The 12,943-nt window shown below is 46.8% G+C and overlaps 1 protein-coding gene across 1 annotated transcript in view; it reads right to left on the bottom strand.

Annotated features, from left to right (window-relative positions):
• Positions 1–1,606: 1,606 nt before the first annotated feature.
• Positions 1,607–12,943, bottom strand: part of scn2b (sodium voltage-gated channel beta subunit 2) — an 18,002-nt gene continuing 6,665 nt past the window's right edge. The window contains exons 2-5 of the mRNA XM_033049509.1: positions 10,888–11,054; positions 6,141–6,351; positions 5,113–5,308; positions 1,607–3,134 (exon numbers count right to left, since the gene is read on the bottom strand). Coding sequence (XP_032905400.1) covers positions 3,125–3,134; positions 5,113–5,308; positions 6,141–6,351; positions 10,888–11,054 — 584 coding nt within the window. The 3' untranslated portion in view covers positions 1,607–3,124. The remainder of the gene's footprint in view (positions 3,135–5,112; positions 5,309–6,140; positions 6,352–10,887; positions 11,055–12,943) is intronic.

The following is a 12,943-nucleotide window of genomic DNA, read 5'->3' as shown; positions in this document are numbered from 1 at the left end:
TCTGCATCAGCTGAACTTTCCTTCCTCCCCACAGATTCTGCCTGACCCACTGAGTTCCTCCAGCAGATTTTCTGTGGAATGTGAAGAGTTTGCTTGTTTTTCAATGGGATGATAAAAGATGGGAAACTCTGAGGATGGATGTGTTAGACTCCAAAGGCAGGAATGTAGGCAGAGTGCTAGCCAAGTTACAGCACATGTAAAATATACAAATGCAAGCTTGGCAACTGAAGTGAAGTCACAGCGTATTCAATGTTAGACAAAAATGCTGGAGAAACTCAGCGGGTGAGGCAGCATCTATGGAGCGAAGGAATAGGCGACATTTCAGGTCTAGACCCTTCTTCAGACTGATGGGGCGGGAAAAAGAAAGGAAGAGGCGGAGATAGTAGGCTGTGGGAGAGCTGGGAGGGGGTGGGGAAGGGGGGAGAAAGCAAGGACTACCAGAAATTGGAGGTCAATGTTCATACTGTTGCCACGAGGTGCATTCAATGTTGATGTGAGGATCAGGAGATGAGACCACGCTTTAACCACGATAGCCCAACTTCAATCATCTCTCATCCCCTTTTCATTTCTAGTCATTGTCACTATCTCCACTCACCTGCTAAACACCCCCACCTGTATACACCTGTATACACCTGTATACACCTATCATGTTAGCTTTCTCCACCTCCACTTCTCTTTCCCAGCTTTCTCCCCCCTACTCCATGAGTGTGAATAAGAATCCCGACCCGAGATATCACAGGTCCATATCCCTCCACAGGTGCTGCCTGACACATTGAGTTCTTCCAGTACTTTGTGTTTTGCTCCATATTCCAGCATCTACTGTCTCTTCTCTGTCCATTGAATGAACCCTAGGCATTTGGACAATGTCATGTGTACTCCCGGTCTGAGTGGCATCAACAGCAGACTGATATTGTAACAGTGATCCTATGATGTCCAACTGGGAACAACGGAGTCTGGATGGGGAGGTTTGGAGCAGGGTCTGAAGCAAAATAACTTGCCTGTTGAAAGATTAAATGTGTCGAAGTACTAAACCTTGGCAGAACGATCAAAGTGCAGTAGTGCAGGGAAGATGAGGAGCTTGTGGACGTCTGTGTTGGTCCAGGCGTTATAGTCCACGGATGGTCCAATGGAGATCAGGAACATGGAGGTTCCATCAACATTGACATCACACAATACCTGACCATGTGATGGTTGATCACATGACACTTTACTAAACAATCAATTATTAACTCCGATCATTTTGAAATGATGTTTCAGCCTGCAGGTCAATATCCATAGGCATTGCACGTATGTCCAGGAAGTCCTGGTTAAACTAGCTCCCCACTGACCCATGGTTTCCACCAGATTCCCCATTCAACAGGGAGACAATGTTCCCAGTTTATCCAGAGTGGGATCGGCAGGTTCAGTCTCCTCTTCACTGGGGACTGCTCCCCTCCCTAACCTGCTCCCCTCCCTAACCTGCCCCCACCCCCAACCTGTCCCGACCCCCACCCCGCCCCCACCCTCACCCCGCCCCCACCCCGCTCCCACCCCCACTCCCACCCTCACCCCCAACCTGCCCCCACCCCCAACCTGCCCCCACCCCCACCCCGCACCCAAAGTTGCAGTTAACCTCTGGGTTATGGACGGAGACTGGAGCCCCGAGAGGAAACCATGTGGCCACAGGGAGAGCGTGCCAACTCCATACAAACAGCACCCGAAGAGATCACAATTGAACCCAGATCACTGGAGATAAGAGGCAGCAGCTCCATTAGCGGTGCCGCCCAATGTAATGCTGACTGCCGTTGTACCTGAGGCTGAGGCTGCTGCTATAGCTGTGGCCCAGGCCATGGTTGGCAGAACCTCTCCCTGCAATCCACTGGCCACATGGGTGCCCACCATCTCCGGTGATCTGGGTGAGTGGAGGCTGTGGTCAGTATGGCCACCCTCAGGTCCCACATTCCGGGACACAACGAGAAAGTTGGGAACCCAACCAGCAAGCCTCACGTCAGCCCCAGTGATTAGGATATCATGCTTATCCCGTTAGTTGGCAGTATGGGACTTCAGATTGCGCTCATAGTTACAAAGTTTTACTTTTAGATATGAAAATAAATCCTTTTCCAGTCTGTAGCAAGCTCGATTTCTAACCACACTGGATAAAAAGTAGGCCATCTTGTGTTGTACAAAACCTATGTTTCTGGAATGTTCCCTGCCACTGACTGGTGGGCTTGTCGCTGCCTCTTTCCAGGGGTGGGGGGGGGGGGGGGGGGGGCATGTAAAGATATCTCACAAGGATCCAGTCAAAGCTATTTCTGAGAATTTGCCCAATCTTGGCTTATTTGGACAAATGCGTCCCATGAATAATTTCAGGATTCAGGAACACCCAAGCAAGAGTTTAGAGCCATTACAATGGATATCTTGAGGTGTTATTACTCTGTTTTACATGAAGTACACCTTCAGCCACTTTGGGCCAACGTTAACCGAGGCAGCTAGTGGGAGATTGTGACTGGTGGTGAAGCTGGGTTCCATGTCTGCTCGGTGGCAGGATCGGGTGGGGAATGTAGAAACGGCAGTACACCTGATCTGCTGGGACACCTACTGGACAATGTGTAGGTCCACCCTGCCACAGCAGCTGATGGAAACCGCTCACCAGCTACATCTCAGCCACAATGGGAGCAGGGGATTGACTGGGGGCTTTGCTGGCAATACTTAACTCCCCAAAAAAATGAATTTAGAGAAAAGATTCCATTACCATTCCCCTCAACGGGCAACCAGCCTAGGTGGACATTATGTTTTACCAATGTGCCACCTTCCCATTGACACCCAATTTAAAAACATGCACATTTATAACAATACCCGTGGTTATAATTCACCAAACTCACATGGCACTGGACATTAAGCGCGTTATTTATGGTGCCCCGCTGGACGCTGCCAGTTTTGGTGATGGCACCTGCATACAGTTTGGAGGTGGATGGCATGCATAATGAATCAATGGGTTCACGGAGGGCACGGCAGTAGGCGAGCTCGTGTTAATGTGTAGCAGCACGTGTAGAGCGTAGAGGAAATCCAGTCTTGTCCCAGGAAGCATGATGAGAACAGTTGTCACCAGGGGCCGGCCGGCCAAGGCAGCCATCTCTCACTGGCCCTAGTGCCGCCTGCAAAAGCAGGAAGCAATTTCAACCTCAATACCAGAAATTATTTTACATTATAGTCTTACAGAATGGGAACAGGCCCTTCGGCCCAACTCAGCCATGCTTGCCTGCTTCTTCCACACCATTAGCATGAAAGGAGAAAATGAGCTGTCACATGGACATAGGGCTTGGACCCTTGCACCACCTTTAATGAAACCATGGGTGATGTGACTGTAACTCCAGCATTGTGTTCCCATCCATCCACCGCATCTTTCACCTCCATGTCCATGAAGTGGCCATCTACATTGAAAGTAGTCATGGACTTTTCCCACCACCCTCCGAGAGAGTTCCAAAGAGTTTTGATCATCTGAGATTTAAAAAAAACAGTTGCCCCATCCCTCTCCTAAATGTGTGGCCGCTTATTTTTAAATTGGGACCCCCATTTCCAGATTCTCCTACAAGAGAAAACATCCTCTTCACATCCACTCTGTCACAACAATGAAGCATCTTAATTGTCAGGTTTTCCTCACAAGTGTACCTCCCCATTCCAGGTATTTGTCCAGTAATCCCTCTCGGAATGCTTCCAACATTCCTCCTTACATGAGGAGACCAATGTGTACGCAGCACTAAAATGTCATCTCCACAAAGCCTTGCGTAACTGCACCATTATCTCACCACTTTTGTATTCATTTCCCCAAACATGAAATAACACAATTATTAGTGTTCATAATTACTTACAATACCTGCAAACAAACTAAATCATGGTAGACCCCTCTGTATTTCACACCTCTGCAATCTTACACCAGTTCAATATTATTTATTTTAATCACCTTTCCCCTTATTATACTTTCTATGGCTGGTCTTAATCTATGGCAATCTCCTGGCGTCCTCTTTCCAACTTAAGTTTAACAATTGTATCTTGGTGCCTTCATCCAAGTAATTGACATAAGTTGTAAAATGCTGTAATAATCCCAACACCAATAAACATCTTGTCAACTTGTAAAAGATCCGTTTGCACCGATAACCAAAGATCCAATAGCGAGCAAGATAGACCACTCGACGAAAAATACGTAGTACGGTCATGGGCAGATTCACGGGTAATTTAAGGCCCCATTTCCGTAACCGGCTTCCGTCTCCGCACCAAAGATCCCGTAGGATAACTAGCGCGGAGACGGAAGCCGGTTACAGAAACATCCTCGTAAATATAATTTGTTATTTGGTAAAAATCTTCTCCTCATTTTCAGAATTATAATTTATTAACACAAACTGTTCCCCCGCAACGTTGATTACACTGCGGGTCGGGTCGGGTCGGGTCCAGTTACTGAAATGGATGAAAAAAAGGCCCACGTTCCGCTCCGTTGCGTACTACATGTCAGCCCATTGCATTTAGCAGGAGTGGTCTATCTTGCTTCGCTATAGGATCTTTGCCGATAATCCATTTCTTGTTAACGAACCAATCTTTTATCTACAACAACCCATCACCTCCTGAACCATGAGCTTTCACATGGAAATATATTCCTGTTTCTTCATTAATGCTGTAAATCCCAGTCCATATACGACTGTGAGATTACCTTTAGCAGAAAGACTGCAGAGACTGAAGAAGGAAACTCACAACCCCCTGCTTCACAAAGGGAGGTAGGGATGGGTAGTAGACTCGGGCCTCACCAACAACACTACACCCAATGAAATGAATCAAGATAGACACAAAAAGCTGCAGTAACTCAGCGGGACAGGCAGCATCTCTGGAGAGAAGGAATGGGTGACGTTTCGGGTCAAGACCCTTCTTCAGACTAATGAAAGGTCTTGACCGGAAACATCACCCATTCCTTCTCTCCAAAGATGCTGCCTGTCCCACTGACTTACTGCAGCTTTTTGTGGTTTACCTTTGGTTTAAACCAGCATCTGCAGTTCCTTCCTACTAAATGAATCAAGTGTGGGGAGTGGGTCTTGAACCCGCCATGTCCCAGACACGAACGCTACTACTATGACCAATCATCCTTACTTCTCCTTTCCTTCCTCATTGCCCTCCCCATCGGTCTTTCCTTCCTCTTCAGTTTTATGTTCTTCGGACTGATTATCCAGTTTCTTTTTCCTCCTCACGCACTTCACAACGACCAAGGAGAGGATGAGGACAGCGAGTAATCCACCGACAGTTGCGCCGATGATGACGGCCACGATGGAGTGGTGTTCAGGATCCACTGGAAGAGAGGGTTGGCGTTAGGAGCAGTGTTACTGCCTCAGGCAGACAGCTGGACGTGAGTCCACGCATTAGTGGACCTTGGTCTGTACCTCAGTAGATTGTGGAGACCACAGGTATATGAGAAAGACTTTAGAGATACTGCACCGAAACAGGCCCTTCGGCCCATCGAGTCCGCACCGACCAGCGATCCCCGCAGACTAGTTCCATCCTACACACACTAGGGTCAATTTACATTTACAATTATACAGAAGTCAATTAGCCTACAAACCCGCACGTCTTTGGAGTGTGGGAGGAAACCGGAGCGCCCGGAGAAAACCCACACGGTCACAAGGAGTACGAACAAACTCTGTACAGACAGCACCCCGTAGTCAGGATCAAACTCGGGTCTCTGGCGCTGTGAGGCCGCAACTCTAGCGCTGCGCCACCGTGCGTGAGTCGAGAGGGATAAATATTCTAAAACTCATAGAACTGAGGACTCTGAGGAAATGGCACATATGAAATCTGAGGCAGATGAACTTATTGATCGCAGGGCAAGAATAAGGTGGGTTCACTGACCTACTCATGCTCCAATCTTTCATGACTTTGGTCGGGGAAGAAGCTGCCTTTGAATTCCTGAATGCACACTACATGGCCATATAGGCATGGTGGTCTCCCTCCCCCCACCCTCTCCAGAGAATAGAATGGGATTGGTATAGGATTAGTGTGGATGGATATGTGATGATGGATGAGGCTCCAGACTGTGTGGTTGATGAGGGAGAGGGGTTGGGATAGTGCGTGTCTGCACTGGAGTGTGGAGGTGTAGTGATGATGATGTTGTCTATCTACAATACCTTCTGTCACCACACTCAGCTGAATGATTCCCAGTCCTTTGTGCCGGTCGGGTGGGTTTAAGACGTAACACTTGTAAAAGCCGTCGTCGCTGCTCTGGATGTTGTGAATGGTGATGGAGACATCGTTCTTGACCAGATTTCCCGACCACTCCACCCGACCCCAGAAAGGTTCCGTCCTGGAGAAGATCACCCTGTTACGGAACTGCACAAACTGTCAGAGAGAAGAGAGAGGGTTTAGTTCACGGGTACAGGCAAGCGCTGGAATCCACAGCTTAACTGCAAGAAGCGGGTGGCCAAACAAGATCTGTAGAGGGTACACAAAAATGCTGGAGAAACTCAGCATCCATAGACGCTGCTGCACCCGCTGAGTTTCTCCAGCATTTTTGTATACCTTCGATTTTCCAGCATCTGCAGTTCCTTCTTAAACACAAGATCTGTAGAGGTACAGGAATGGTTCATGCATCAGGTCGTGAGGGTGGAGGGAAGATGATCAGTGCGTAGGGGTGAGAGGAGGGCGAGACACAGGGAGGTTCGTTTGCTTGTGCTTATTTGTTGAACTCATTGGCACTTCAGTAGAAATGGCGTGGGGCATGGTGTTTATGAATTTTCAGAAGGCTTTCAATAAAGTGCCACCTGTAGCCTGGGGAACATGGTTGGAAAATGAAAAGTTTGCGGTAATATACTGACATAATGTAGGAATAAATGGAGAAAGAAGGAAGAGCAGACACTGGTTTAGGGAGTGATAGGTGGATACAGCTGAGGAGGCTTGTGAGAGAGAATAGGTCTTTAAAATGATGAGAGGGATAGACAGAGTTGACGTGGATAAGCTTTTCCCACTGAGAGTAGGGAAGATTCAAACAAGGGGACATGACTTGAGAATTAAGGGACAGAAGTTTAGGGGTAACATGAGGGGGAACTTCTTTACTCAGAGAGCGGTGGCTGTGTGGAATGAGCTTCCAGGGAAGGTGGTGGAGGCAGGTTTGTTTTTATCATTTAAAAATAAATTGGATAGTTATATGGACGGGAAAGGAATGGAGGGTTATGGTCTGAGCGCAGGTATATGGGACTAGGGGAGAATACGTGTTCGGCACGGACTAGAAGGGTCGAGATGGCCTGTTTCCGTGCTGTAATTGTTATATGGTTATATGGTTATATGGAAAGGAAGGAAGTGGGAGAATGAGACTGATGAGATTGCTGTTATAGTATCTAGATGTCTCCATCCCGTTACAATCAGACTGAAGAAGAGTCCCGACCTGAAACATCATTTATCTATGATCTCCAGAGATGGAATCCCCCCTAAATCTACCAGCCCCATTACAACTCTCCTTAACAGCTCGTGTTTGACCATGCATTGCCACCTGCCTTATCGGGCTGGAGAAGATGCACTGCCCCATGGTCGCATAGACCCACAGAGATGTGGAGGCCTGGTCTCAATACGTTCCCTGCCCCCTGTGAGTGGGGTAGAGAGGCTGGTCTGGGGACCAGGACTGGGGTTGTGGGCTGCAGAGGTCCCATCCCTCAAATACCCTCTCCAAAGCTGTGTAGGTATTATTTTTTATTATTCCATATCAAGTAATGTGAATGGAAATGATGCATTTGAATTTAACAGTTTCCAAATGCCATTGACATTTATAGACCTTCAATGTTTTTATTCAACATGAAGCAATTAATAACCAACAAATTGTTTCCAAGCTGAAAACCTACATAATTTTTAGAAATAATGGCGAATATTAACAAAGGTAAAATATTTAAACAGGCATCTTTCTTTCCCATTCACTTCCTGATCTGCAAGCCAAAAATCTCCATTAAACATGTGGAGTCTCAGATCCCATGCTTGGTCCAAGAAACCATAAGATATTGGGGCAGAATCAGGCCATTCAGCCCATCGTGTCCACTCGGCCAATCAATCACGGCTGATCTTATTTTCCCTCTCAATCCCATTCTCCTGCCTTCACCGTTTAACCTTTGACATCCTTACTAATCAACCCAAGTCTCCGTGGAAGACCCCAGTGGGATTCCTGTCGCTGGTTTCTCTGGGAATCCACTGAAGGAGACGGGTGTCAGATTTGAACCCAATCCTGTCAGTGTGTGCCACCTACACCGGTCAGCTCGGTCTGGCCCAATGACTCCTCTTTGACTCAGTGTCCAATCTTGTCTGATGAGCAGCCTTGAAGGTAATCTATAGACGTGCACTATTATTATTCCGGAATTATGGATCTTTGCCACAGTTGACCCCCTGACATTCTGAGATCTTCTGACAAGGCCACACTGAGACATCTCTTCAGTTATTGCATCAAATATCCGACCTTCACTCTTTACCTCAACCCCATCTCCAAGCCCGTCTCAACGTCCTGCTGTATCGGTCCCGGGCGTCAGGCAAACACTTGCATTGAAACTTTTATTTGGACAAAGTTCACAGGATAATAATGAGATAATAATAAAATCCCAGCACACCAATGAAGGAGACATGAGGACAAGTGGCCAACAGCTTAGTGACCTTCCCTTCAAAATATAATTGTTAAGGAGGAAATTAGATTTAATTTATTCATTCACAGGGTGTAGACATTGTTGGGCAATGCTGCTAACATCTGTCCATCCCTACATGCCCCAGAACTAGGGAGGCAGTTTAAAAGTCACCATTTTAGCAAATGTCCTCGGTTGAAGTGTATCAGTGAAGCAACTGTGCTTTTTTTTTGTAACAATTTATTTTTAATTCCTGGAATTAGTTTTTAAAAATCCAGGTATTATTGAATTGTCTGTGTATAGATGGGCTAGACTACCATGAGGGGATTGGACACATGATTCAGGATCAAAGTCCCGAACTCTAGTTCCCACAGGAAGACAGCCAGAACCTTGTTCTCAGGGTTGAATTGTCAAAGACTAGAGGCCATAGCTTTCAGGCCAGAGGGGGGCAAGTTGAAAGGAGGTGTGTTGGGAATTCTTTCACACAGAGGGTGGGTGGGAGGTGCCTGGGCTTCAGTGTAACAGTGCAGGAGGCAACAGATAGAAAGATCAGAGTGGTTTTAGATTGAGGTTTCGGTGTACTGAAGGATGCCTGCATGCTATCTAATCAGATGACATAATACTTTACCATAATACAATCTAGGCAATCTCAAGTCCCATAGGTAGAGTAAAGGGAAAGATACCGAGTGCAGAGTATAGATCTCAGCATCATAGTGCATCAGACAAAGTCCAATATCCGCGATGGGGGTAGAGGTGAATCGGACAGTACCCTAGCTTATGGAAGAGCCGATCGAAAGCTTGATTACGGAGGGGAAAAAACTGTTCCTGAGTCTGGTGGTGCGCACTCTCAAGATTCTGTACCTTCTGCCGGATTGGAGCAGGGAGATGGAATGACCGGGGTGGGACATGGTGGTGAACTAGAGACAGGACATGCAATCAGCACACTGATGGGATGTGACCTTTATCAGTCAATCGGTCCTGACCTGAAACATCATCTGCCCACTTACTGTGGCTGCACAGATGCTGCCTAGTCTCATGTGTCTCCACCCAATCAGTCTTTGGCTTCTCCTGGTAAGTCACTCAGTCCATGGGACAGTTCAGGAACAACAACAAACTGCCTGTCTGTCTATAAATGTATTAAATCACAAAAATCACATTAAATCGGGTAGATGCACACAGTCTCTTGCCCAGACTAGGTGAATTGAGGACCAGATGACATAGGTTTAAGGTGAAGGAGAAAAGACTTAATAGGAATCTGAGGGGTAACTTTTTCACTCAAAGGGTGGTAGGTGTATGGAACAAGCTGCCAGAGGAGGTAGTTGAGGCTGGGACTATCCTAATGTTTAAGAAACAGTTAGACAGGTATATGGATAGGACAGGTTTGGTGGGATATGGACCAAATGCGGGCAGGTGGGACTAGTGTAGCTGGGACATGTTGGCCGGTGTTGGCAGGTTTGGACAAAGGGCCTGTTTCCATTCGCTAATGAATTATAGATTGTTTCACTTGTAAATACATTTCATATTCTCCAAACTCACTTCCCCCTTTACATTTATAAATCTTGCTCATTGTTATTCCTTCTGGTGGGACAATCTCTGTCAAACCTGAAGTCGAGAAAAGATATTCCCTTCTAGAACAAGTTGGTGGAGTAACTCATTTGGTCAGGCAGCATCTGTGGAGAACACAAACAGACAATGTTTCAGGTCGTGACCCTTCTTCAGACCTGATCCATTTGGTCACATCTCCACAGACGCTGTCTGACCCGCTGAGTTAATCCAGCACTTTGTGTATTTTTATTTGTAAACCAGCGTCTGCAGTTTATCTGCAATCCCTCCATAAATATTCCCTTCATCCCTGACTCACAGACAAGAATACTCCCATTGGTCAGCTGGAAGCCAGGGCACAATGGCCATAATTAAACACTTTGCTAAGATTCAATATTAATATCCTGTTATCAACAATTTTCTTCATAAATTTGCAGCAAATTAGGAGTTGGATAGCAAATTGACATTAGCTCCTTTTATAATATATTCACGACGTCTAGAATGGGTTAATTGAGGAGATTTACACCAACACGTCTATCACTGGAGCAGAGTGAAGAGTGGAGTTTGGCATGTTGATTCAGCCAAAGGTACAACACAGCTATCAGTCCAACTGTCCTTCAGTTAGTCTGCGGACAGTTGAAGTGGCTGCTGGATTCAGTAACTTCTCCTCCTCTATCTCATCAATGTTTACTGTTTCATTCTCTTGAATGAAACCTGGAATCAAAAGAGCTGGAACACTCACAAGTTCTTCTGTGCAGTTCTCACATTCCTGGTAGGTCCAGTTTAAGGAGAAGTGTTTGTTGTTGACTTCATAGCATGAGTTGAAGGTGCAGGTCAACTTGACTGATGTCCCATTCAGCTTGATGAGGTGCGGAGGGACCGTCACGTCCATTCCTGAGCCAAGGTGGACTACAGCGAGGGAAAGGAGAAGAAGCCGTCAGAAAACAAACACCTCTAAGGTTCAAAGGTACACAAAAAAGCTGGAGAAACTCAGCGGGTGCAGCAGCATCTATGGAGCGAAGGAAATAGGCAACGTTTTGGCCCGAAACCCTTCCGGGTTTCGGCCCGAAACGTTGCCTATTTCCTTCAGGGTTTCGGCCCGAAACGTGGCCTATTTCCTTCGCTCCATAGATGCTGCTGCACCCGCTGAGTTTCTCCAGCTTTTTTGTGTACCTTCGATTTTCCAGCATCTGCAGTTCCTCCTTGAACACCTCTAGGTTCAGTTTAGTTTAGAGGTGTATAGCACGGAAACAGGCCCTTTGGCCCACCCAGTCCACGCCAACCGTCAATCATTTACATTGGTTCTATGATATTACACGCAAGGGCCAATCTACAGAGACCGATCGGTCTTTGGCAGGCGGGAATAAACCAGGGTACCCAGAGGAAACCCACGTAGTCACAGGGAGAATGTGTAAACTCCACATGGACAGCACCTGAGGTCAGGATCGAACTCCAGTCTCTGGAGCTGCCGTGCCACCATGCAATACTACTGTTCCCAAACTGAAGAACAGAGACAGTTTTCACAACCATGATTTGAGGGACAGTTCAATGAGGAGGCTGTGAACATCCTTTCACATTATTTGAAGCTACAAAGGGTTAATGGTCTTATATTAGTGAGGCCACGGTATCCAGGGCAACAATAATATAGAGACTCTAAAAATGTTCTTTTAACCCCCAGTCTATTTGATTGGGGAAATGACATAGCAATGAAGCTTTTCACAGTGTCTCGGTAAACGTGACAATACTGTAGTAACCGTAGAATGTCATTATTAGGCCTGATGACAAAGGTTTGTCTATATTTACAATAGGGAGAGGCAGTAATGGTGGAGTCGGCAGCCTATCTGTGGGGTCTGGCAGACCACCCTGTTGTCAAGGTGTCTGCATCATCAGCCCTCCCATTGCAGGCTGCATGCAGCATTAACTGCACCAGGTTCTCTGCTGCTGCTGTCATCCTGCACTTGTGCCTTTGCCCATTGCAGCTTTATTTACATATTGCTGCACTCGAAAAAAAAGCTCAGTCTCTCTCTCTCTCTCCCGTCGGCATCAATGAGTGGCCAGAGCTGCCGCTGGACTGCTGACTCTGCAACTTATAGTCACTGCTGCTACGCGGGGCCTATCCACAAACTGCTGCTGCAATAGACCAGCCACTCCTCACTAAATACTTAAAGCAATCGCATCCTGTCTTCCAGCTCCTTCTGTCTAATGTCAGCTTTCTGGTGAACAGGGCTTCAGATGAGAGTTGATTTTTTCAGGAGAGACTCGGGAGATATTCTGGCTATGTGCGTACTCTCTCAATGCAGAGACAGTGGAAGATCAAGGACTTTGTACAAACGGAGCTCATGTCATCTGTAAAACTAGGAATGTCCTCACGCAGATAAGTTATGGACCCTTGTCTCCCACAACCTGAGAGAGGGTGGATGTATTTCACAGACAGCTCGTAATGCCAATCCAGGGAAGTGTGGATAAATGTGATGCCACAGAGTCAATATAAAGAACCTTAGGGACCAGATTATTCCGTACCGGAAGGATGGAGCTGGATGCGTTAAGAGCGATTCTCTGTAAACCCCCATGGGCTGTTCTCCACACACACACACACACACACACACACACACACACACACACACACACACACACACACACACACACACACACACAATCAAAAAGTGATTGTACTGAAAGAAAACTACCAGAAACTATCTGAATGACAAAATACTGTCACAGCTCCCCTCCATGTCCACTGGACGAAGAACCAGTCGGGAGAGTTAATTGTCAGTGAACATGGACCCTCCTTCACTGGA

This window comes from Amblyraja radiata, chromosome 33, assembly GCF_010909765.2.
Source record: "Amblyraja radiata isolate CabotCenter1 chromosome 33, sAmbRad1.1.pri, whole genome shotgun sequence".
NCBI lineage: Eukaryota > Metazoa > Chordata > Chondrichthyes > Rajiformes > Rajidae > Amblyraja > Amblyraja radiata.
The sequence above is the reverse complement of the archived record's forward strand: the minus strand, read 5'-3'. Positions and strand labels throughout refer to the sequence as shown.